This window comes from Cavia porcellus, unplaced genomic scaffold (assembly GCF_034190915.1).
Source record: "Cavia porcellus strain 051 isolate PalLab524CR breed Dunkin Hartley unplaced genomic scaffold, mCavPor4.1 scaffold_16, whole genome shotgun sequence".
NCBI lineage: Eukaryota > Metazoa > Chordata > Mammalia > Rodentia > Caviidae > Cavia > Cavia porcellus.
The window spans coordinates 58,119,110-58,145,544 of record NW_026947499.1 but is presented as its reverse complement, the minus strand read 5'-3'; the positions used below and the strand labels follow the sequence as shown (position 1 = coordinate 58,145,544).

General features: G+C 40.1%; 1 protein-coding gene across 1 annotated transcript in view; it reads right to left on the bottom strand.

Annotated features, from left to right (window-relative positions):
• Cd109 (CD109 molecule) overlaps positions 1–26,435 on the bottom strand; it is a 138,694-nt gene that overhangs the window by 86,881 nt on the left and 25,378 nt on the right. Inside the window, exons 3-5 of the mRNA XM_063226895.1 lie at positions 19,915–19,943; positions 15,185–15,415; positions 8,681–8,806 (exon numbers count right to left, since the gene is read on the bottom strand). Of these exons, the coding sequence (XP_063082965.1) occupies positions 8,681–8,806; positions 15,185–15,415; positions 19,915–19,943 (386 nt within the window). The remainder of the gene's footprint in view (positions 1–8,680; positions 8,807–15,184; positions 15,416–19,914; positions 19,944–26,435) is intronic.

Sequence of the window (26,435 nt, the reverse complement as noted above, 5' to 3'; positions counted from 1 at the left end):
CCAGCAGCACACAGGGGCCTGACCACTTTTCCCATCATGAGCAAAGGACAAACCTCGGCTTAGACAGTTACCAGACTGGCGTGAACAGACAGAGGAGCCTCTGATGCATGGAGGGCACCCCAACAAACTCACAGGCCTAAAGCCAGGCAGAGAAAATCATGACTTACTGGATTCCAAGGCTGTGGATCCTAGAAAAACATTCATTCAAAAACACAGAGGAGTGATCAGGCATGGTGCTGCACACCTGCTGAGGCAGGAGGATCGCCATGAGTCTGAGGCCAGCCTGGGCTACACAGTGAGCTCAAGGCCAGCCTGAACTATATGGCAAGGTCTAGTCTCAAACGCACACGCACAGAGGAAATTTCTTTTTACTCAGTCGGTTTTTCCCTTTTTAATGCTTTTCCTTTCTCTTCATTTTATCTTTCTTTCAATTCCTTATTTTGCTGTTGTCCTTTTTTCTTCTTTTGCTATTTATTCTTTTCTGCTGCTGTTTTCTAACACTATTAATTTCCTTTTATGAATCAATACAACCCCCATCTCACTCTTCTCTCATCCTTTTTATCTTTCATTGACTAATGTTTCAAATTTTACCTTTTTCATTATATGGTTCTCATTACTTCTATCTTTACTAGTAATATATAACTATTAATCTTCATGAATCTTCAGATAGCTAGTTAAATATTTTATTACCGTTGAATACTGCTCTATATTTAGTGGAGGTAAAATTGTTCTATTTAATACATATTTACTATAGATCAACATTTAGTTTACCTTGTATTTATACTACGTAGATTATTTTTCAGTGGTTAAGGCTGATACATTATTAGTTTGTAAGGTATGTCAATATCCAAATTTTTTTGAGCCAGAGTCTTTCTGTGTAGTGCAGTCATTTATGTAGCCAAGCTGGGCTCGAACTCATAATGATCCTCCCGCCTCAGCCTCCTGAGTGTTGGGATTATAGATATGTACCACCACATCTGGTTCTAGCTTACCTTTGTCATTACCACTGTTGTTGATTTTAATACTACAATCAAAGTGACACAGTTGTTGCTATTGGTTTTCTCTGAATGTCAATATCTGATTTGCCTTTGTGTCAATAACAATACTGTAGCCAATTCCCAAAGAACTGGATATTGAGGCAAATACAGTGGTACCTCAGTTCACAAACTTAATTATTTTCATGATTCTGGTCACAGATTTTGTTTCTATCTGTGAATGCCCACATCAGAAAGAATCCTAAAGTCATATGGAACCAGAAATTAAAACTAACACCCGCTGTGAAAGGAGAGCATGGACGCTCAGCAGGAAACAATGAGGGGCTCCGGCAGCCGAACCGTGGGAGGAGGAGACAGTGATTCTCCTCAAGAAAGCAGAATCAGGAGCATGGACCAGGAAAGCCAAGATAGAAGCTAAGCCCCTCTGTGAGCCAGCCAGAGCACCGGCTGGGGAGAACCAGGAAGGGAACTAAGCCCCCTGCCTCAGCACTGGGCTGGGGAGAGGAAAGCACCTCCCTCCTCCGTGAGCAACCAGTGGGTTTGGAGGAACTGTTTTGCTTGATTGACTTTACAGGCCTAAAGCCAAGCAACTATTTAGAGGACAACAATATGCAATATAGTAACTATTGTGGATTTCCTACCATATTGTTACTATTTCAATTTGTTTCATTGCTGCTTATTCCCTTTAAAATTACAGAGAAAAAAAAAGAAGGAGTTAGTGGGATCCAAAATGCACAATAGATATTGTACAGGTGAAACAGAGAAAATGTCTAAAAAGGGATGGTGACAGCCATTGTTAATTTCCTACCACCTTGTTTTCAAGTCCTATATCATTTTTATTGTTTTGTTTGGTTTGATTTTATTCTGTTTTGTTTTGTTAGATTCTGTTATGTCTAATGGTATGGTCAGCTATTTTGAAGATAACAAGATATTTTATGGGGGGGCTGGGGATTTAGCTCAGCGGCGTAAGTGCCTGCCTTGCAAGCAGGCAGTCGTGAGTTCGATCCCCAGTACTGGTAAAGACAAAAAAAAAAAAAGATATTTTATGGTAGCCACTGATGATTTGTATTACCTTGTTTTGAAGTTCTGTATCACTCTCATTGTTTTGTTTTGATTGGTTTTATTCTGTCTCATTTTGTTTGGTTTTATTCTCTTTAAAATAACATTCTATTAGAATGCAGTAACATTCTATTAGAGGGAAAAAAAAGCAAGCAAAATCTCCCAGGCTGTAAAGAATTATTCACATCAGATACAGATGTGAGAATTGATCATATGCATAAACAACAGCCAAAAGAAGTCAACTGTCAACTGCCGTAGTAAGACTACTGTCTTACTAAATTTTGCTCACTTTCAAGAGGGCTTAAAGATAACACCACCAGAACTGCTTTGCTGGCTTAGCATGCAGCTCAATGATGGAGCGCTTGCCTGACACACTTAAGGTCCTGAGTCCTCAGCATCAGTGCTAGAGAAAACAGGAAGGAAAGGAGGGAGGGAAAGAGGAGGAGAGAGAAGGAAGAAGGGAGAGAGGGAAGGAGAGACAGAAGGTAGAAAGACAGAAAAGGGAGACAGCAAGAGGGAAGGAGGGAGGGAGGGAGAAAGAAATTTTCTGTGCAATTTTATTAAACTAACATTGTAAAAATAAATCATAAGCCATCTAAACACCATGGCACATCCCTATAATCCCAGCTATGTGGGAGGCTAAGAAAGGAGCCCAGAGACTGCGGCCCCACCAGGGGGAGAACCAGCAGCAGCTCCTGAGATCCACACCATGTTGGAACTTACGACACTGTGAAACCAAACAACCAGCCTGCCTCCCTGCTAAGCAACAGTGAACCTACTGATGCACCGCCTAGAGTCAAATATCCCACTTCCCGTATCTCCTTCTTCCCCCACTCCTCCACCACCCATTAGCAAATGGGAACCAGAAATCTGAGCGTGTCCTGGGAGGTTGACCATAGCAAATAAGGGGGACTTCCTTCTACCAGTTCTTTGAAGGCAAATATTTTTATTACTGTTTTGCTGTTTTCTGATTAATGGTACTGCTGTATTCAATATTCTGTTTTGATAAGTTCTATAGTATTCTATATTTCATCTCATTTTGATATACAGGATTGAAAGAACAACTATTATAAAGATAGCAAAATATACTGTGATACCTATTACTGTTATCCCGGTAACCTGCTGTGAAGTTTTGTACCAATTTCACTGTATGATCTTAATTGGCTTTATTCTGTCTTGTTCTGTTGTATACTTTCAAAATAAAATTTAAAAAAAAAAGAAAAGAAAGGATCCCAGTCTGGGAAATTTAGGGAGACAAGCTCTCAAAGTAAAACAATAAAAAAGGGCTGGGGAAGTAGAAAAATTAAGATGTGTTATGTACATGCACCAAATTCCTACAGTGAATGTAATCATTGTGTATTGCAAACATGTACTAATAAAAATTTTAAGTATTTTTAAAAGTATAATAATATAATTAATAATAATAATAAAGAGCTGGGGAATCTGAGTGTGGTGGTGCACACCTATAGTCCCAGCACTCAGGAGGATAAGAAGGGAGGATTACTCAAATTTGAGACCAGTTTAGGCTAAATAGTGAGTTAAAAACCAGCCTGAACTACATAATCAGATCCTGTCTCAACCAACTAGTAAAATAAATGACAGGTAGCAGCTCACTGACAGAAAGTTTGCCTAGTACACACAAAGCCCGAGGTATAATCCTCAGTGCTCCAAAAGGGGGGGGGGGGACAACAATAAAATGGGTCTATGAATATACAGGAACTTACTATGTTCCACCAGCATATACTGTAAAATAGGGAGTGAAAAACATTAAAAATAAGAGTAAAAAAACACAGAAACATTACTACACCAACATAATTACTCATCATGTAAAATCCTAGAGGTTAAAGCAATACACAAATGTCAAATCAATATAAGTTATTCCAGAAAAGTTAACAGGAAAATAAATGATTCATTACCTCACTTTATGAAGAAACATGTTGTAATTGGATAAATGCCAAGGAATCCATCAAGTGTGTTTTATTAAAGGGCCCTTTTTGGACCAACGGCAAAGTGTGACTCAAGAATGCCATTTTAATCATTACAAATCGAAACTCTGGTAAGTCCTATTTTTTATTACATTGTCCTTTAGTGGTCACACTAATACCAGTACATATTTCTCTACAGACAGAATGGGATTTCAAAATACTCTTCTGAAAATAAGTTTCCCTTCCCTGAGCTTTATACTGAGAATGGTCACTGCCTCGGGAGAAAAACAAAATTTTTAAAATATATATAATTTGATATATGTGTCTCTGATATATACGTCTATTTAAATAATGAATTTACTTTCTCCATAGTGATTATTCAGTGCTAAAAGAAAAGTTAGTCATAAGCCGTGTGCAGTCTTTCAGTGCTGTGCAAGCATCCAGGAAAGATGAAAACCAAGGTGGAGGTTGCATACCAGGGGCACCTCCAATCATGTTTTTGGTTATACTGCCTCCTGGTGGTCATTGATACAATTTTTTTAATAAAGCAGGCTTATTTTTTCAATGTTATGTGGTTCAAATTAACATTTCATCAGCAGTAAGTGCCTGATCAATACACTTGTCTTCAAAAGGATAAAGATACTTTGCAAATTTCTGAATTGTAGTTAATTCAAAATATTTAGAAGCTCCTGACTTCTGTGCAAGTTTCTGGGGGCAGAAGGATGAGGCAGACAAAACAGTTGCTACACTTAGAGAAGAAAGTAAAAGCGACACGAATGAGTGCTGTGCAAATGTCTGGAGGAGTTCAGTCTTTTTAAAAAGTAGCGAGACTAACAGGAGGAAGAGCAGACTACAGGCAGAGGGAGCCACATGTGGAAGGCTCTGGGATGACACAGATGTAAAAGGCTAAGAAACATAAAGGACACAATATTCTAAAAGGTACAGGTGCCACTTAACAAGGCTGAAGAGACACGTGAAAGCCAGATCTTGTGAATGTTTTCTAAATTTCTCAGTAACTATATTCCCTTATGGACAGTAGCTCTTTCCTCCCTACCAAAGTGCTCTCAGGTCAAGTCCACGCCTGCATGAGAAATCCTTCTGCTCAGTCAGTACGCAAACTCCTGCCCTGCACAAGACCACACACACACTATTCTAACCCCTCTCGCCTTTGGCCCTTGTTCTGTTCACCACCCTTTAAACAAAGTAATCTCTCAGAGCCATTACCCAGATGAAACTGCCCTCACCCACCACGGTGCAGGGTGACTCTGGAGTGGACCAGCAATGGACACCCGACCCACACAGTCCATCCTCTGGCCTCCAGCCTCCCATGCAGGACGTGCCTTGCAGGGCTCTGAAAGTGGTGGCTGTTTACCTAAAACAAGGTGACCAGCCCGTTTAGAATTAGACTGAAGCATATCTCAAATGTTTATAAGAAAGTAACTGCAAATGCAGCATATTGTGAGAGACATGAACACTCACACGCATCCCCACCATAAAGCTGTTTCTCACCAAAGTAGGCCAGGACCTTACGGTTCCTCAGCTACTGCACTGCCTTGTGTCTGTCTTCACCTTTGTGCTATTTAACTTTTATTATATTATTCATGTTACCACAACTGTGATCTTTGAAAGCAGAGATCCAATAAGTACAAGAGTTTAGCTTCCTTGGGGCCAGGGATTTAGCTCAGCAGCATAAACACCTGCACAAGATCATGAGTTCGATCCCTGGTACCAAAAAAAAAAAAAAAGAAAGAGTTTAGCTTCCTTGAAAGCATCGTCACACAATAAGTCCTCAACACACACTGGCTAGATGGATGCGCAGATGGATGGTGCACAGACGATGCATGGACGGCTGTGTGAGGGGATACCCAGATGCATGCTTGGATAGATGCATGGAGGATGTGTGGATGGATGGCTGTGAGCATGGCTACTTGTATGGACAGGAAGGCAGATTCACAGATGAATGGACAGATGAATGGACAGATGGATGGATGGATGCATGCATGGATGCATGGGTAAACACACGGATGCATGAATGGATGAATAGTAAAACAACTGATTCCTGGAAAATGTAACTGGGAACTGAATATAAAATCCTAACTCATGCACACCCACAGTACGCTCCCAAACTTCTCCCACCTCCCCAGACACACAGGTTCTCTTCATTTTCCCTACTGCTATGAAAATCCTTTTCTAAGTTTCACGAAGACCTGCTTTCCTCCTTCTTTATGAATTTAAACCTTCCCCGTGACTCACCCCACCCTGCTCCAGCTTCCGCACTGCTTGGATATGTCTCACTCCCTCGCTCAGACCTGCCCCCGCCCCCACAGGACCGCCTCGCTTGCCACGCTGTCATCTACAGAAAGATGACAAGCACACTTTTAGGATGTGGCCCCCAAAAATGTGAACTACAGATAAAAACAAGGAAAGACTTTTAACCCCTCAGTTTAGGGGAAGAGCAAGGCCCACAGAAAATGCCCGTTATCCATTTGAAGATATTATTAAGCTTATTGCTCCAACAGAGAGACACTGAGGACCTGAAAGCAATGAAGTGAATGGAAAGCTGCCATTTAATCTACACTGAACCAAAGACAGAATGGGAGGTCCAATAAACTTCTGCTTCCTCAAGAAGTTGCTCAGTGACTCTGGGCCATGCTCCTGCCATGGTAAGACAGACACAGAAACAACCACCTCACAGGACCAGACAGCATGTGCAATGTGAGAACATGCGTAATTACCTCACACTGTGCGCAGCCAACAGGAGAGGCTCACCTTCTTAAAATTCACTACAGTTACATGGAATTACAGAGAAAAACAGCCTGGAAAACTGAAGTCCGATGGCCCAGTGTAGTCGTGAGAGATGTGGAGACCACATGTCTTCACTATGAAACGGTAACCCTCTGTCCTCTCTAATTTTGTACTTTCCCAACATTTAGAATTTGGTTATAAATCATACATAAGAAAAATAAGCAAAAACCACACATGCAAATCCTACAAGCACGGCTTTAATAGTTACGCATTACAAACCACTTTTACAACATTGCCTCAATATTCTCCCCCACTGAAGACTGAACACAGGGACACTCTTATCGCTGAGCTGTTTGTTTTTGTGTTTTGTGTTGTGTTGTGCAGTGTTGTGTTTGAGATAGGGTCATGCTAAATTACCCATGTTGAGCTCAAACCTGCGTGCGATCTCCCTGCCTCAGGCTCCCTCAGTGCTGGAATTACAGGCATGCACCACCATGCAAGGCCATATTTTTCAATTTTTAGTTTTAGTAAAAGACATGTAACATAAACTTCACCTTTACCATTTTTAATTATGCTGGTCAGTAGTATTAAGTATATTTATATTGTGTAACTGATCTCCATAACTTTTTCACCCTGCAGAGCTGTAACTGTCCCATTAAACAGCTATCTATTTCTCCCTTCTCCTGCCCCCACCAGCCACCATTTACTTTATGTTTTTATGATTCTGATTTCTGTAAATATCACATATTGGTAGAACCATGCACCACTTGTTCTTTTGTGATTGGCTTATTTAATTCAGAATAATGTTATCATGATCGGTCCATGTTGTAACATGTGTCTGAATATCCTTCTTTGAAGGGTGAAGACTCCTTGGGCTGGAGATTTAGCTCAGTGGCATAAGTACCTGCCTGGGAAGTGTGAGGTCATGAGTTCAATCCCCAGAAGCAAAAAAAAAAAAAAGATTGAACAAAAAGAGTAAAAGATGACATTACTTTTTTATGGAAAAAAATAAAACAAAATTTCAAAACAAAATAATAGAAGAGTAACAATAGTTAATACATTGCATATTGTTACCTCCAAAGTAGTTACCCAGAGTACAAGACAGAGGCATGGAAAATTGCCCAAAGTATCATTTGATCTCATTATTTCTAATAAGGCAAAAGTGAGAAGATAAACCCAAAGAAAAATCAAAAATACTGAATGTCTTCATATTTCAAAAGCTAAACTAAGTCCTTCCCCTCAGTTGCTCCTTTCCTAATGCCTAAGAAAAGAAATCACAATTACTTTTTTAAAATTACACATTTCCATTTGTTTGCTGAGGCGTTTCTTTCCAATAACATGTTTGCCTGAGGACGGTTATGTATTCAAATAAATCATATAAAATCACTGGTATTTGGCAATTTAACTTAAAATGGCAATTTTACATGTCCCACCTAATAATTATCATTTTTCTTTTAAACTAATCTAAAAAGATACGGTTTTGAAACTACATAAGGTTTACTATGCATTGCATCCTTAGAAGAGCACTGAAAGAGACAGGGGCTCAGGGGAGAAGGGACAGGTGACAGGAAGGCTTAGAGTCACTGGTGCCTAGAACATTCACATCAGGAATCATTAGTCTGAGACACAAAATTTGCTACAAATAATAGCTATTCATCACTCTGTTGTAAAATACTCAGTGCATGCAACAAATAAGTAAATATTTAATCTTTTATACCAAATGCCAAACATTGGTATCAGCAAACATTATATCGTAGAAAGAAATAAGAATGCTTAAACTATAATATGCTGTGATGATACAGGATTCATTAGTAAACAGCCAATTAAAAATAAACCACTTAACTTGTCTAATCATTTGTACTAATTTTTTCTGTTCAGTGAATAAGTGACTTTGGAGATACTTCTCCACCTGAATTATTTGAATCACTTTAACATTGCTCTCAAGAATGTACTCACATTTATTTGAACCTGAATGGACCAGTCACCAAGTATAGGATGTGAAGATAACTGAAAAGTTTTGGAAATGACTCCATGATCACTTCGTTGTAACAACCACTGTTGGACCACATTGGACTTGGGGTCCTAAAACAAAAACCACACACATTAAGCACACAAATGCTGCCCATGTGCACTATACCTCACAGGTCAGAAAAGGTTCCCTGTGGCACTGCCCAGCACACCCAGGACTCTCTTCTACATAAAGGACTAACGTAAATTTTGGAAAACATCAAGCCTATAGTACCAAAAAGACAAATCAGAATTTCTTTTTTTTTTTTTCTTATATTGTTCCAGAGGTCACCTTAATTTGGGGCACCTTTTAACTCTGAGCCCTACATTTCCTTTCACAGGAGCACGCACATACATCACCAAACCCACAGCAGCAGTGGTGGTGATGGTGTTAAACAACTCTGCTGTAGAGACATGGGGCCCACTCCTGAAGGGTGGCTCTGTGTCAGGCAGGTTGACTGCCACCAGTCACTGTAACTGTGTTCAGGCAGCATAATCCTCACCTCATAGTCAAAAAACTAATGCCAAGAGAGGTTAGGTTAGCATGGACTATAAGCTTCTAACAAGGCCCAATATTACAGCACCCACACGGGATGGAATTCAGGATTCAACTCCGTGTCTGTCTTTCAACTCAGCAAATGTGTATCAGAGAGGTATTTAACCAACAGGATACATGAAAAACACTTCAGTCCTGGCTTTCCCCAGTAATGATCCCTCATGCAATAGTCATCAACACAGCAACCAAGGTTCCTCTCTCTCATTCCCAGTCTATAGTCTCTGCCTCATTCATTCATTCCCATATTTTCTCTCTCTCTCTCTCTCTCTCTCTCTCTCTCTCTCTCTCTCTCTCTCTCTCTCTCTCTCTCTCTCTCTTTCCCCCTTTCTCCCACCCCTCTGTCTCCCACACACATGTCCAGCAACTACATCTTGGTTCACAACCAATCTCTTCCTCCAGACTTGGCCTCTCCGCTGCCTGCAGTATAGTGGCCTTTACATCAGAGACCTAAGAAGGAAGTAGAGCTACTGAAGTGCTTGACACAGCTCCTGGGTTTTCACAAGGACTCAGTAAGCATTGGTTCTGATCATTATAATAGACCACTAGCTGATTCTGGTTTTTGGTTTTCTACAAAAGGAAGTCTAACTTTTTTGCTTTGTAATCTGACCTCAGCTATGTATCTAGGCTCCTCTTTTAATTTTAGTATATGTGCTGCCGAAGCAAGCACTAGGCTCCACTTCTAAACATACAGATTCACTGACAGTTCACCCTAAAGGTCCACACATCTAGACCTCCGCCACTGCGGCAGAGAATGGCCGCCACACTAGTGAAATAAGCTCAGTTCTTCATCCTCCATCCATGTTTCCAACAGGAGAGATGACTGCTTAGAGTTCCTACACCTGGAGTTTACACCACTTAAGTGTATCTTACCGATACAAGCAGTAAAATCAGCCTACTTTATCTATTTTATCTTACAAAAGCAACTTTTTTTGTTCCTACCTAGACTGTGAACTCCTGAGATTGGGAATTAAATATTTCCCTTTTTTTCCCATTGTTTGACAAGAAATAATGAATTGGCCCTATTATTTGAGGCTGGAAGAAAGCTCTCTCCCACAGTGGAGAGAAAGGACAATGCTGAGAATTAAGTAACAAGGAGGAGTCAGCCAGAAACTAATTGTTGAAACTGGGACCAAAAGCAAATCAAGAACAAGCAGGTCACTGTGTCCTGAGCAAACCTCTAGTGTGCCTGATGCCTCCACCACTCTGGGGACAGCTGTGGAAAAAGAAGGTTCAGGAAACAATAAATAGCTAATGACTACTGCTGCACAGCCATTAGGGGAACGAAAACAAGGTATGCTCTTTTTCCTTTGTCAGACCTACAAGGACTTAAACATAATCGTGATGATAACTCCAAGTGCTGGCCTTTGCACCAGGAACTCCGTCCACCTGCACACAGAATGAATGAAGGCAGGTCACTCAACACAGCACCTCACCTGGCCAGGGCGGCAGCTCTGAGTTTGCCATAGCTGCTCAAAGTTAGTCAGTCAGGGCACAGTAGAAGGACAGACGGGCCTTCGAGCCAATATCTATACCTGGACAAGGTCGTCCCGACTCCAGGTATAAGAGCTTCTCAAAGGAGAAAGGTCAGGGCCAAAGCCAGTCATGCCCTGCCATCCCAGTGCTGGCAGGGCATCTCTCTCCAGGGCCAGGAGGACAGAATTAGGGCTGGAGAGAGGCATCTTGTTCTACTGCTGAAAGCTGCTTGAAGCCCTTTCCTGGGTTTAGTTACAAAATCAGGCAAAGTTAAAATACTTAAAATGACTCACATTTATAAATAAACTAAAATATCCCAATATCTATTCTTGGCCAGGCAAATTTAAGTCTCAAAAAGCTGACAGCCTGGGACTTCCGGGAGAACATGGCGGACAGATAACAGCAACTACCGGAGGCTCTCTGAAAGACTCGGCTCAGAAGCCAGGAATGGTGCGGACTAAGGAGACATAAGCAGGTGGAGATATGCTCTGCTGACTCAGGAATGAACTGGGCTGAGAGAAACCAACTTGGAATGCATTCCTGGTGCTAAAACAGGAACAGAAAAGCCTCGGTGTGGAGGCTGGACCCCGCGCGCCATTGTAAGCCGCGATTTGGGTTTCCCGCCGCGCGGCGGCTGGCTGCCTCTACAGTGGCTCGGCAAGGAGAGAGACGCACAGAAGCTCTGAGAACGGCAATCTGCGAACGGCAGGGAGGCGTGCACTGACTTGTGGTGAGGTGAGTGAGAGAAGCTGACACTCTACCACAGTTTGACTCCAGCAGAGGACTTTCTGGGCCCGAGCAGTCCTGCGGGAGCAGGGCGCGGTGGCGACTCCAGCCACACATCCCCCTCTCGGGCGGGATTGGTGAAAAGTGCCTGGCCTGCGTGACGCTGCCAGCGGACCTGGTAGGCTGTCCCAACCCAGATCCCAGAGCCTGACGGTGGCCGGGAGGGGAGACGCGTAGGCTGCCTGGTCCGTAACTCCCTGGTGCCCAGCGGTGAGCGGGAACACCTAACTGGCGCAATTCGATCAGGCTGTGGCTGACTGGGAGAGAAGCTGGGCCTCTTATATAAGCTTGCATATATAAGGAACAGAGAAGAAGAGGCAGCATGGGAAGAGGCAGCAACAAGAAAGGCTCCTCAGCCCCCAATTCTGAGAAACAGGCAATAGCAGACACCGCACCAATATACATAAGGCACCATATAGAGAGCCTCATAGACCAATTCAGGAATGAAGTTATCAACGACCTGAAGCTAGAAGTATGCAGAATAGTTAGAGAAATGCTAAGTACCACCCAAGAAAAAACAGATGGTGGAATGGAAGAACAGAAAAAAAGGGGAAAATTGTTTGATGGAGAAAACAGAGAAAGCATAGAATACGTGAAGCAGGTTCAAAGGGACTACCAAGATACTAAGAAGTCTATAGAAGACTGGCATAACAGCTTGAAAGAAACTAAGGACAGACTATCTGAACTGGAGGGCAGACTTGTAATATGGGAGAATGAAATGAAAAACTTCTTAAAAATAACAAAGAAACAAACAGCAATAATACAAAGACAAGAAGATGATAAGAGGATCCATAACTTAAGGATTAAGAACATAAAAGAAGAAGTAGGGACACAAACAAGTGAACTACAAAAGCTACTCACAGAAATAATCCAGGAAAATTTTCCTAATTTAGCAAAAGGTAAAGATACTCAGATGTATGAGGCATACAGGACCCCAGCTACCTACAACCCAAACAAAGCAACACCCAGGCATATAATAATAAAAATTCCAGAAATTCAATACAAGAACAGAATATTAAAAGCTGTCAGAGACAAGAAACAGACCACTTACAAGGGAACACCCATCAGAATTACAGCAGATTTCTCGGCACAAACCATCAAATCACGAAGAGCGTGGGGGGAAATAATTCAAGCTTTGAAAGATAATAATCTCCAGCCAAGATTGAGATATCCTGCGCAACTGTCCCTGGAAATTGATGGAAAAACAAGGTGCTTCCAGGATAAAGAGGAACTGGGGGAATTTGCAACCACCAATTCAACTCTACAGAGAGTATTGCAGGATATTCTAAAAAAAAAGAAAAATACAAAGAATCCAGAAATAATGGCAGAGAGGCCACAACGAATGGAGCAGAGAACAAAATGAAGAAGACAAACTGACAGCTACTGACAGAAAAGAGCTCAACAGAAATGAGGCAGAGAAGATTGGATGATAGGAACAGCTATTTTGGAGAAAATGACATCTTAATAGGTAATACTGATTTAGTATCATCTTGTTTTGAAGTCTCATCTAGCTTTTGTCCTTCTGTCTCCAATGGTCTAAATAGGTTGTATCTTACTGGATTTTATTATGTACGATAGTATAAGCAAAAACCTTGTAAAGACAAGGAGATTATACAGAAACCATTATTCATTTTCTGTTAGTCGATTCTAAATACTCTGTAATGCTGTCATTCTCTTGAATGGTTTTACATTGTTTTGATATACTTAATGCTACAGTATACGAAGTTGTACTCAAGGATTTCAAAGAAAGAGACAATATGGTAACTACTTTTAGGTTAGGATTATCTGGTGGTGAAACATTATTCTGCTTAAATGGTTATGTTTTGATCTGCGCTGTTTCGTTGTTATGCCCTCTTTTATCTCAATCTCCACTCCATTATTTACTTTTTTATCTTTATCCTTTTAATTAAAGGAAAAAAATAGCAGGATATATTATAGCAACCCACTTTGACTTTTCATTACCTTGATTTAAAGCCCTGTATTACTCTCACCATCTGGTTTTTAACTGATGTTCCCCTATTCTGTTTTGCTGGATAGTATCAGGTTCGAAAGCTTAGGCATCAGCTGTGAAGATAATGAGATTCATTATGACGCCCATTCTTGTTGACTTTTATCTACTTTTGAAGACCTACAATGTCTCCAATGTTTTGGTTTTGTCGGTTTTATTCTTTACTGTTTTGTTCAATTGTATTATAACTAACGATATAGGCAATTCTATTAGAGATAGCGGGAGGCATTATAGTAATCATTGTTGATCACCTTGTATTATGTTTTTACATTATCTATTATGTCCACCCTTTTGACTTGACCGATTCTGTTCTGTTATGTCACATTTGGTTTTACTCTCTTCCAAAAAAGTAATAAGAACCGTGGGAGCAATGAAACCCAAAATGTGTAATAGTCATGGTACAAAAGAGAGGAAAAGAAAGTGCTCCAAACTATGTAACTGCATGTATATTTAAGTGTATAAGATAGAAAATGATATCACAGAGTTTTATTGGATTAATGAACAGAACTGTTTGCAATATCATTGATGGAATGTCCACTTTACAAGCTTTAATTTTGTGACTTGAACAATTATTTCTAAGATGACAATATGTAATCCATTAACTAGTGATTTCCTACTGTTCATTTTTTTTCTGTAAATCTGTATAACTTGTACCCTTTCCCTGCTTTTTTTTTTTCTTTTCTCCTTAAATAAAATTAAAAAATAAATAAATTAAAAAAAAAAAAAAAAAGCTGACAGCCTGGCTTGAAGTACACTTCTCCAAATTGACCTGCAGGTGGCGCTGTGCTGGGCACACGACTGCTCCAGCAGGAGTCCAGCTCCTGCTACCAAGTTCCACTTTCTTCTCACAAGTATTTCCATGAAACCAACTATCCCACACTAGAAAATGCACAAAACATCACAGCTACTCAACCCTGGCCTAATGGGATGTTTTTATCCGGAGGAGTCAATGGGACTGGCCTTCACATCAGAGGTCCGACTTGGCTCTGCAGGCTCCGAAGGACAGAGGCAAAGCCCTAAGTCCACACCCAAGTGCAGAGAGGAGTTTGCCACCCCTCATTCTCTGTCCCCAAACCTGGCCTGAGCCCAAACTTCCCACTCCTGGCCAGGAGGGACACATGCTGGCCAAGCCAACAGAGAAAGATTTAGCTCTCTGTGCCCTTCCAGGAAAACCCAAAGTGGGCCAGGCCCAAACATGGACAGAAGCATCCAAACAATCTCCAAATCAGTTTCTAGGGCAGACACCAGAGCACAGAGACAGAATATAAAGAACACACAAGTGTGCTTCTTTGCTTTGTCTCCTCATTATCCACTAAAAACTAAAGACCATGTGAGCAGGGACTCAGTCTGCTCTGTTCCCTTCCCAGCATCAGTGCCTGGAAGACAGAAGCTCAGTAAATGTTTGGCAAATGAACCGTCTGCGGAGGCCAGAACTGCAGCTGATGGGTGGTGAGGGAGCCTGCACTCTTCACCCGGGCTCTCCTGCCTCCCTTCCTGGGCAGAAGGTTCCCATGTGGGCAGCAGCCACCCCAGGTGACTGTCTAAGACAGGACAGTGCCAGCGACAGGAGCAGAGCTTCCAGGGAAGCTTTAGAAAGATAGTTTGAACTGACTTTATCTTTACCACTTACCTTAATGAAGACATCTAAAGAGGCCTTATAAGGCCTAAAATCTGAGGAGAACATAATAACCCGAAACTTCACTTCCTGCCCTGGCTTGTAGAGCAGCTTGTCTGTCTGAATGACGACAGACACTCTCTTAATCTCAAATGATAAGGGCGTGCTGTTGTAGAATAAAATCTCATCCTCCGCGTGGCCAGTGACGCGCAGCTCATAGCTCTCATCCTTGCTGTTCAGAGGTAGCTGCAAGGGGTGAAAAAACCAAAAGCTCACTATTTAACCTCAAAAATGTTTCAATTACAAGGTAGAGTAAGTAGAAAATTTAGATATGTGGTATTATCAATTGTAATGCTGAAGATTTTTGCCTTCTGGGCACCAAAGTAATTTGTTTTTCCTCCTCTAACATTCTACAGTTTGTTGTCTAATTACATCGCAAAGATCCTGAAACAGGGTGCATGCCCGGCCGCTCTCCCCACAGCAGTGCGTCCTTGCCCTCTGCCGTTCCTCACGCAGGTCCCAGCCTGCTGCAGCTGGAACCTTCCACCTGGACAGAAGCGCGCATGCACTTTCACTGCACTGTCCCAGGTGCCTCTCTGCATGTATCCCATTCGCTTTTTTTTTTTTTTTAATTTTAAAGAGGGTAAAATTAAACAGAACAAAATGGATCATAAGGAAACAATTTTAAGAAACACAGATTTCAAAGCAAGACCACTGGAGATCTTCACTATCTATCATATTTGTCTCTTGTTTTCTTCCAAATAGTTGTCCACATCTTCACACACAGTGAATACATACTGAACATTATAGTACTAAACTGATCAGAACAGGATGATGAAGGCTTTTTAGGCCTTCAAGACCAGACAATAGGGAGGTCAACGATATCTGCCATAATGTCTCTCATTCTCTTCGAAGTAGCTGTCTTTATGTATGTTAAAATTAAACATAAGAGACTAGACTAATACCACTCTGAACAGTGAATAATAGTATTGCTAGATTTTATATCATAATGCTACAGAATTAGCACTGGGTTTCTTAGTGTCTCTTCTTCACAGTATCTGTTCATTACATTGTGCATTATATAATCTGTTCCCATAGACTGTTTAGAAATTCTACACATGTGTGAATCTCTACATGTATATCTATCTTTTCTGTTTTATAGGGAAAAACAGATCAAAACAAGACAACAAAACAAATTCCTAGAAAAACATGAAATTAAAAAGACATATAAAACCACAATACTGGGTGATCTATAGCAGTTACTATGCTGTCTCTTGTTATTTTCACATTCCTACACCTCGTTCATCATCATGTGTCACGATCTTGGTTTGGATGGAGGTGCTATTTTCACTACAGTTACTAACAACAGAAATCCTGTCCTGTCCTTTAACAGACCAGAAGCTGTACTTAAACATCGCAGTCATTCCATTGGGTGCTAGAGCTAAAAGAACTTCAGAAACAAGGGAGCTGGGGCTCAGGAAAGTTATGCAAATTTGTCCAAGTTCCCAGGCCAGAGTCAAACTCAAAGTGTCTCGTTTTGTTTTGTTTTGCTTCCATTCTGTATATCTAATTTATTTTTTAATTAATTTTTATTGGTACACTTTTGTTATACATAATGATCACATTCCTCATAGGGAACTTATACCTGTATATATCTTGATTCTTTTTTCCCCATTCTCCTCCCCTCTCTTCAATCCCTCTTCCCCTCCTTACTTACAAAAGTTTTGTTTCCATTTTTTCCTTCTATGCTTTTTCTCCTTTTCCGTTCCTTCCTTCCCCTTGCCCCCTCCCCATTTCCCAATATCTATTATACATTTTGGTCCTTATTTACACTTGCAATTTCTCACACCAGAGAAACAATTTGGTATTTAAACAGGTATGTCCAATTTATTTCACTTAAGCGCACAGTCTCGAGGTGCATCTGTTAGGAATATCTCAGGTTTATGCTTCTTATTCAAATGCAACATGTCCACATTGATCTAATAAGAAACTACAGGTGGTGATTTTAAAATATGTTCAAAGCCTCTGCCAGTTGCCCTGGGCCCAAGATGGCCTTCGGGGGCTCTTAGGGATGTGCCATCCATTTTCAAAGACGTTAAGCTACACTTCTTCCTGCAGGGCTGAGTCACTCCTCCTGTCAGGGCCAGACCATGGAAGATTGTTTTCTATTCTGGGAGATTGTTGTAATTTAAGTGATTGTTTTAATAGAATCCTAAACTGTAATAGCTTAAAAAAATAAAATATGTTCAAACCATCTTTGACCTTCCTCACTCTAGAAGGTGAAGCCTAATTCCCCACATATGGTGACTGCTTCTAAAGCCTACAATAAGATTATCATAAAAAGAATAGTTTCTTGGCATATGTGTCCATCAACAGATGAACAGATACAAAAAATACAACATTTATACACTTTGGAGTACTACTCCGTTATAAAGAAAGATAAACGAGTCATTTGTAGGGAAACAGATGCACCTCGAGACCACAATGTTAAGTGAAGTCAGACACATGAGCTTAAACATCACCCAAAGTAGAAGTAAATTAATGAGCAAAGAAATGGGGAAGTAGATCTTTTGCAAGTGGGAAGGAGACCAAGAGATGGAGGGAGGTGAGAGAGAGGGGAGAAGAAGCAGATGACACAAAAATTAAGGTATGTTATATACATGTACCAACTGCCCATGATGCATGTAATCATTACACACTGTAAACATACAGAATAAAAATAAATTTTAAAAAAGAATAGCTTCTGCCAGATGTAGTAGTGGTACATGCCCGTAACTTCAGAACTCTGAGAGGTTAAGGAGGAAGGATCACAAGTTCAAGTCCAACCTGGGCAACTTATTGATTTAGTGAGACCCAGTCTCAAAATAAAGAATTTAAAAGGCCTGGGGATGTAGCTCTGTGTGAAGGCCCTGGGCCCAATCCCCAGTACCCCCGCAAAAAAAGATCTAAAATAACCATAGTAGCCAAATTTCTACAGGGGGGTTTTTGCCATGTGGAATCAGCAGCAGCTCTCCCTCCCTTACCCTCTTTCTCCTCGCAGACTCCCTACACTCCTGGCCTGTGAAATTCTTCCAGGGAAACAAGCACTGGGCTGTAAGTTTGATTCCTGAACTTAAACTCCATCTTCATCCTGCTGGAGGGCAGTTACATTACACAAGGTTATTTTAATTCCAACAGAACATCCATACAGGCACTAAGGCCTGTGAATCCACTGTTTTAGATTCTATTACTGCAATCTGATGCTTTATTGTCCCAAAAATTAAGGGGTTTTTCCCACTTCTGCTTCCTTGTGCCTTTTATTTCCCTCCACTTTGTTTTTTGGATTGGGCTGTTTTGTTTTGGTTTGGTTTGGTTTGGTTTGTTTTGTTTTGTTTTGTTTTGAGACAGGGTCTCACTATGTAGTTCAGGTTGGCCTTGAACTCACTGTGTAGCTAAGGGTGCTTCAAACTCATGGCAATCCTTCTGCCTCAGCCTCCTGAGTTCTAGGATTACAGGCATGCACCACCATGTCCAGGAACTTTCTGTTATTAGCACTAGTATATTTCTTAGCAAGAAAAATACAGCACAATATATTAAAAATTTAATAAGTATGGCACATTAAATAATTTGTATAACGTATTACTTGGGGCACCTTAGCCTCATAGAGTACTACTTAGGGGCCCCCAAAAATGAACGTGACTTCTCCAGGTACTGACCAAGAAAGTTCCAAGAGACAGTCAGTGCACTGGCCCATAAGGTAAGAGTAATTCTGCATAAATTCATACGTGTCAGGCCCAAAGCCATTGGTCATCAAATGTTTTTTAATTTTTGAGAAAGGGTCTTGCTATGTAATCCAGGCTGGCCTCAAATATGTGGCAATCCTCCTGCCTCAACCTCCTAAATGCTGGGATTAGAGGTGTGCACCACCACACCCAGTTTAGTCATCTATTCCCAAACAGCACATGAAACTCACCTGTGGTTGGGCAATGTGTCTTCTCTATCATACATTCCAAAACTAAGCACAGTAATAGTATCACATGTTCCAAAACAAAGCACATTGATAAAAGTACAAACTTCCACATCAAAGCCAGGGGAAGTAGGGTTAGTTCACAAACATTTGTTAACCAGGTTTGATGACTTTTTCAACAAAATAATAACTGCTTTCCATTTCTATACAACATTTCATATCCCTTTCACATCTTGTTTCCCTCCAGGGTGTCCCTAAGAGACAGAGATAGAATTGTCATCCCCTTTTCCAGGGCCAGCCCTGGGAGGAAAGGAGCTTGTCTTAGGGACCACATTTAAGTGGCATCAAACAACTCAATAATCAATAATATATTATTCTAATATAGTATTTTATATCATCAAAATTAATGCAAAAGTTATATTGTGACGTCTCCCCTCTCCAAAATGTCAAAACTTTAAATAAAGGGAACAACAGTATTACTGGCTTTTCCTGATGTCTCAGATCCCAATATGGCTCACCATTTTCAAAGGCAAGGACCACGAAATAGAGAGTTAATTAGAGTGTTAATACAACACTGTAAGGCTCATTAAGGCAAAAGCAGGATCAAACTCAGTGAAGTTTTTTATTTCATAAGAGAAAAATCTCTTTCCGGTGTTTGAAGAACCTACCAAATATCCCTTAAATAATCAAGCCAAACTTATAAGAAATGTAAACTGATTTAAAAGCCAGAAATATATTAGTGTGTTTAATTCACTGATGCAACCTATTTCTAAAACAAAATATTTAAATGGATACTTACTGATGGGAGAGTAAGTGTCTTGAAAGAGCCTAAAAGGAAAACAGGGAAGAAAAGAAAACAGATTTTCACAATTTCAATATGATGCTGCAACATAAATGTTACAAAACTATTCCAATACTTTTTTTTTTTTTGAGACAGGGTCTCACTATGTAATTTAGGCCAGCCTTGGGCTCACTATGTAGCCCAGGCTGGCCTTTAACTCACCGCCATCCTCCAGCCTCTGCCTCTATCTCCTGAGTACAGGGATAACAGGTGTGCACCACCACACCCAGCTTCCTAATACTCTTTTTTTTAGTAGTTTTTTGAGAAAGGGTCTCACCATGTAGCCCAGGCCGGCCTCTATCTCATAGTGATCCTCCTGCCTCAGTCTCCCAAGTGCTGGGATTTCAAGCATGCACCACCACACCTGGCCCTAATACTGTTTTAAATGTAGTTGGAGTCATAAAATTTTATCAAACCAAAACAACTTTAGTACCAAAATACCCTAGTATCCTTGTGCCAAAGAATTAAGAATCAAAAAGAAAAAGGTATCAGTGAGTGAGCTAAAAAAAGTTCCCTTTAGCATTATCATTTTTGTTGTCCTTGCTGGTTCTCTTGTTGCTTTTTTAATGTTAAATACATTTTAGGCACCTCAAAACACATTATGGAGGGCACCTGAGGTTTTGGGGTGTGGAGGCGTTGCATTAGTAGGCTTTCTTGTTACTCAAGAGACAATGCCTGGACACTCTGAGTTTAAAGGAGGAAAGGTTTGTTTGGCTCATGCTTCAGAAGATTCACTCCATAATCAGCTGGCTCCAAGGCAGAAACACCACAGAAGAGTGTGGCATAACAAAGCTGCTTAGTTTTTGTCCAGGAACAAGAGCCAGGGAACAGTACAGAAGAAAAGAGAGACCAGACAAGGCCATGCCTCCTTGACCCACCCAGACACACCCAGAAATGTGATCCACCAACCTCTGCAGGTGAATCCCAAAGCCAATCAAACTGACACTCCAGCCCAGCTGCCACCTGGTACCTCTCTTAACAAACCCATCTCCTTAAACCATACTTAATTTCCAAATAATGAAAATAGCAAGTTCATAATTCTATTGAACCTAGTAAAACTATGCAAAGTACAACTAGAAATGCAACAGTCTCTCCCCAAAGCCTCAACAGTTCCAGCATTTTTCAAAAGACCGGCTCAAAGTGTATTCTGAGGCTAAAGACAAACTCTTAGCTGTGAACCTCTGTAGAAATGAAAAACAAGCTATGTAATAGAGAGATAGGAAAAAACCTGATCCAAAGTAAAAGCCCAGGATCACCAGGAACACAAACATTAAGTCCTAAAGCTCCATATTCAGTACCCAGAGCACATGGTGGTAAAACACATGCTAAGCCCTTGAGTGGCCCCAGCCCTACAGCCTCGCTGGTTGAAATCACACAGATCTATCGGGTGGACTCCACTCATGGCCTACAGCTTTCCTCAGCAGACATTCTACCTTCCTGGCATCTATGGGGTCTCCAATACACTTTGGCTTCATTCTCACAGCCTCACACATTGCCCTGGCAGGGGCACACTGCTTAGCCTCACAGGTCTCCCTCTTAAATCTGGGTGGAAGCTTCCCTCACCCCGTAACTCTTGCATTCTGCATACTGGTAAACTCAGCATCACACAGATGACATTAAAGTCTGCTGTCAGTGGAGTGAGTAGCCAGCCTTAGACCACAGTTGCAGCAGCCTATGAGTGTTTGGATGATGGAGCACTGTGAAATGAATGCAGGAAAATCTAGGAGAGTCTTCTCAAGGAGGAGTCCAGAAGCACTCTTTTTAAATGAAAGGTTTCTACTTTTGAACCTGTGAGCATGCTATGGATGGGGTCTTGCTGCTTCCTAAAATGTGCTCAAATCTTTCTTCTTGTCCTGGTACAAAGTGCTTAGTGCTTTTTAAAAAAAAAAAAAAAAACTGGTGCTCATCTCTTTAGCAACCATACCTTCTCTGGCCCCATGTTTACACATGGCTCCTTCTGGGCAAAAGTTCAGTTCTTCAAATTTTTCTGCTCTGCTTTTTGCCTATCACTATAAACCTGGCTAAAAGTAGTCAGCAATACCCATGCCACAGTCTGAAGGCTCAGCTGCATTGAACTGTTCCCTGACAGACCAGTTAGTCCACTAAACTTAATCTGTGTCCTCCAAAGTCTTGGGACACAGGAAAAATATATAGAACTTTTTGACAAGAGTGTTACACATATGGTTTCCAATTCAACTGCCAATGTTGTCCATGTTCCCAACTAAGACCTGAGCCTGATCTTTACTGCTAGTATTCCCACCAGCATTCTGGTCTTCTGAGCTGTGACCAAAATCATCCATCAGGCTCAGCTTACAGCATTTAGAGCTACTGTAGTCCATATCTCAAAACTTTTTCAAGTCAGTTCCAAAGACCTCTGAACCACACTGTCAGGTACAGATACAGCAATGGCTCCATCTATCTGCTCCTAGTTTTCTGTATTAGCCTTGTTGAGACACAGTACCTGTTACAATTTAAAGAAGAATTCATTTGGCTCATGGTTTTGGGGAATTTAGCCAATGAATAAAATAGACCTTAACCAATCTTAGCTGGCTCCAAGGCAGCAACTTCATTATACCCTGGGATCATAGGCGTGTGCTAACACAAAAGGGTATAATGGAGCAGAGCTGTTGTTCATGGTAGCGAATAAGCATAGCAGGGAAGAGCACTGGAGAGGAAAGGATGGAAGAACAAAAACGGACCACAAGGCCATGCCTCCATAACCCACATAGATACACCTAGAAGTGTGTTTCCCCAACCCCCAAGAGAATCCCAAAGTCACTCAACTTTAACATTCCACTGTAACTACCACACAGGTGGTGTGTGTGTGTGTGTGTGTGTGTGTGTGTGTATGTGTGTGTATGTGATTTACTTTGATTTCCTTTAGAACTAGGGATTAACCCAGAATACTGCACATGCTAAGCATACACACTACCACTAAACTACATCCCCAATAAGGTTTACTTTTGATATTCTCATACCCTTGTGATAAAGCAAAAAAAAAAAAAAAAAAGGACAGCATTAATCATGTCAGGAATGAGCTGGGACTTCTAAGTGACTCATGGGTACCATTTTCATGTATAGTTTCTAAATATAGGAATACTAATTTTACTCATGCCAACTTGTCATATTTGTTCATCTCAAGGGAAAAAGTGGTTCCAACTTGAAAAAAAAATAAACTAATAAGCCACATGTGGTAGCACATGCTTATATTCCTAGCATTCTGAAGGCTGAGGCAGAAAGATGGTAAGCTGGACTCCCACCTGGGCAACTTAGTGACTTAATGAGACCCTGTCACAAAATAAAAAACAAAAAGGAGCTGGAAATGTAGCTTAGTGGTAGAACACCCCCAGGTTTGATCCCAAAATAATAATAATGATAATAATAATAACAATAATAATGATAATTATATCATCAAAATAATAATGATAAATTAGAAGCACTTATCCCAGCTTTCCAGAAGACAATAAATTTTCCATTTCTCCAGTCATTGAAGAACTACTTACTAAGGGTACCACAATAAATAAAATGGTCCCTCCATTCCTGAAAGCCACATGCATCCATCATGTGGGAACAGAAAGGCCCCTAGAACAAATCAAAGGACAGAACAGAAGCTAAGCAAGCAGCCTCTGAAATCAGACTACACTGGCTCTTCATGAATGTGCCATGTCCTTCAATATGTTACCAGTTCTATGAAACTAGAAATCAATGCCAGAAGAACCCACAAAAATTACGCAAACACATACAAATTAAAAAATACACTCTTAAATCATCAATGGGTCACAGAAAATCAAGGAAGAAATTATACGGTTCCTAGATGCAAATAATAATGCCAACACAATATACAAGAACTTAAGGAAAATAATGAAGCAATTCTAAAAGAGAATTTTATAGCAGTGAATGTTCACATCAGAAATAATTAACAGAACAAGCCCAAATAATTAACTTAATGAGGCACCTGAAGGTCAAGAAAAACAAGAATAATTTGAAGCCAAAACTAGTATAACAAAGGAAATTTTAAAATATCAGAGCAAAAATTAATGAAATTGAAACCAAAAAAAAATCACAAAATATGCCGAGGATTTAGCTCAGTGGCATAAGCACCTGCCTTGCAAGCACAAGGTCGTGAGTTTGATCCCTGGTATCAAAATAACAAAGTATCAATGAATTGAAGAGCTGGTTCCTCAAAAGAATGAATAAAATAGACCTTAACCAATCTTAGCAAAAAATAAAGACCCAAATTAATGCAAATCAATGAATTGAAAAAAAGCTAAATCACAACAGACACCACTAAAACCCAGATTATTAGTAACTACTTTGAAAATGTATACTTCAATAAACTGGAGAATCCAGAAAAAATGGATAGATTCCTAATACACCTGAGTTACCAAAACTGAACCAAGAAGATACTAAAATTCTGAATAAACCAGTTAACAGGCAATGAAATTGAGAAGGTAATTTTTTTTTAAATCTACCAACTAAGAAAAACATTATGAATTCACCACTGATTTTTACAAGAACTTCAGGGACGATCTAATGCCAGTACTCCCCAAATAAAATTGAAAGGGAAGGAGTTTTCTCAAAGTCATTACTGGAAGCTATCATTACCCTCATTCTAAAATCAGACAATGAACCAACAAAAAAAAAAAAAAAACTACAGAATAAACTCCTTAATGAACATAGAAACAAAAATCCTCAACAAAGTACTAGCAAACAGAATGCGACAAATCATGAAGATCATAACCAACTAGGCTTTATCTCAAGGAGGCAAGAGTGTTTCAATATACACAAATCAATAATATAATACATCATATAAAGAGAAGCAAGGGCAAAAATGACATGATCATTTCAACACATGCAAAAAAGCCTTTAACAGAATCCAACATCATGCATCATAAAATAAAAAATAAAAAGGAAAGCCCTGAAAAAATAGGTATAGAAGAACATTACCCCAATCTGATAAAAGTAATTTATAACAAACCTTCTATCAACATAATATTAAATCAAAAAAGCTGAAAGATTTCACTCTAAGATCAAGAACAAGACAAGAACATCCATTAGCACTACTCCTATACAACATAAAACATTAGCAGGAGCAACCAGGTAAGAGAAAGAAATAAAAGGAATACATATAAGAAGGGAAGAAGTCAAATTATCATTATTTGCAGATGGCATGATCCTCAACATACAAGATGCAAAGTATCCTCCCCAAAGATTCCTAGAATAACCAAATTCAGTAATGTAGCAGGATATAAAAGCAACACAAAAAAATCAGTAGCATTCCTGTACACCAATGAATGCACTAAGGAAGAAAACAATACCATTCACAATATCAAGAAAAATTAAATAAGTAGGAATTAAACCTAGAAGTGAAAACCATCTACAATAAAAACTACAGTAGTGTGATAAAGGATATCAAAAAAGACAACAGGAAATCAAAAAATATTCCGTTTCTGAGTAGCCAGAACCAATACTGTCCAAATAGTCTTACTTCCAAAACCAACATACAGATTTAATGCAATCCCAATCAAAATAACAGTGGAATTCCTCACAAAACTAGACAAAATATTAAAATTCATATAGAACCAGAAGAGACCTGTATAGCAAAATCAACCCTGAGTAACTAGAACAAAGAGAAAAGTGTCATGGATCTGAAGTTATATTATGAAGCTACAGTGATAAAAATAGCATGATACATGTGCTAAAATGTATATCCATGAAATAGAATATAGGATACAGAAATGACCCTGAGCATATTCAACTAGGTCTTTAACAAATGGGCCAAAACCATACACTCAAGGAAATGGTGCTAGATAAACTGGCTATCCACATGCAAAAGATTGAATCTCTATCCTTATCTCTCACCATACACTAAACTACATAAAGGGATCATATATCTAAATGTTAAAACAGAAACAGTCTACTGAAGACGAAGTAAGCACATGGATAGCCAGTGTGCTGCTTTTGGAAACATTCCTTCTGGTCTCCCCCAGAAGTCGGTTCTTTCCACTGTGTCTCAGGTTGTTTCTGGAGGTGACTTGCCCTCCAGAACACTAAGCTGGGACACAGCTTTACATGTATTCTGCAGGACAAGTAAAATTCCAATGTCTCACCTGACCCAGAGACTTTGCTCAAGGGCCTATGTAATTAGATAGAGGATACAAATGCCTTAGAGACTTTGCTCGAGGGCCCAGGGCACAGTTCAAATTTAGTTATTGTCTTTATCTGTTCTGAGGGCTTCTCCTTCACCAGAAAAGTGCTCTAACACATCTTCTTACAATACACAAAAACAATAGTTTATTATAAAGTTATAATTCCTTCTTTAAACATTCCTGTCACAACTAGGCTTATGGAAACAAAGTTCACAAACTACCTGGGAAGATAAAATTGTGCACCAGTTTGAGGGTGGATATAAGCTGGCCAAATCTATCTTCTACTCTCTTGAGAGAACCCACCTGCCTTGGAGTGGAATCAACCTGAGG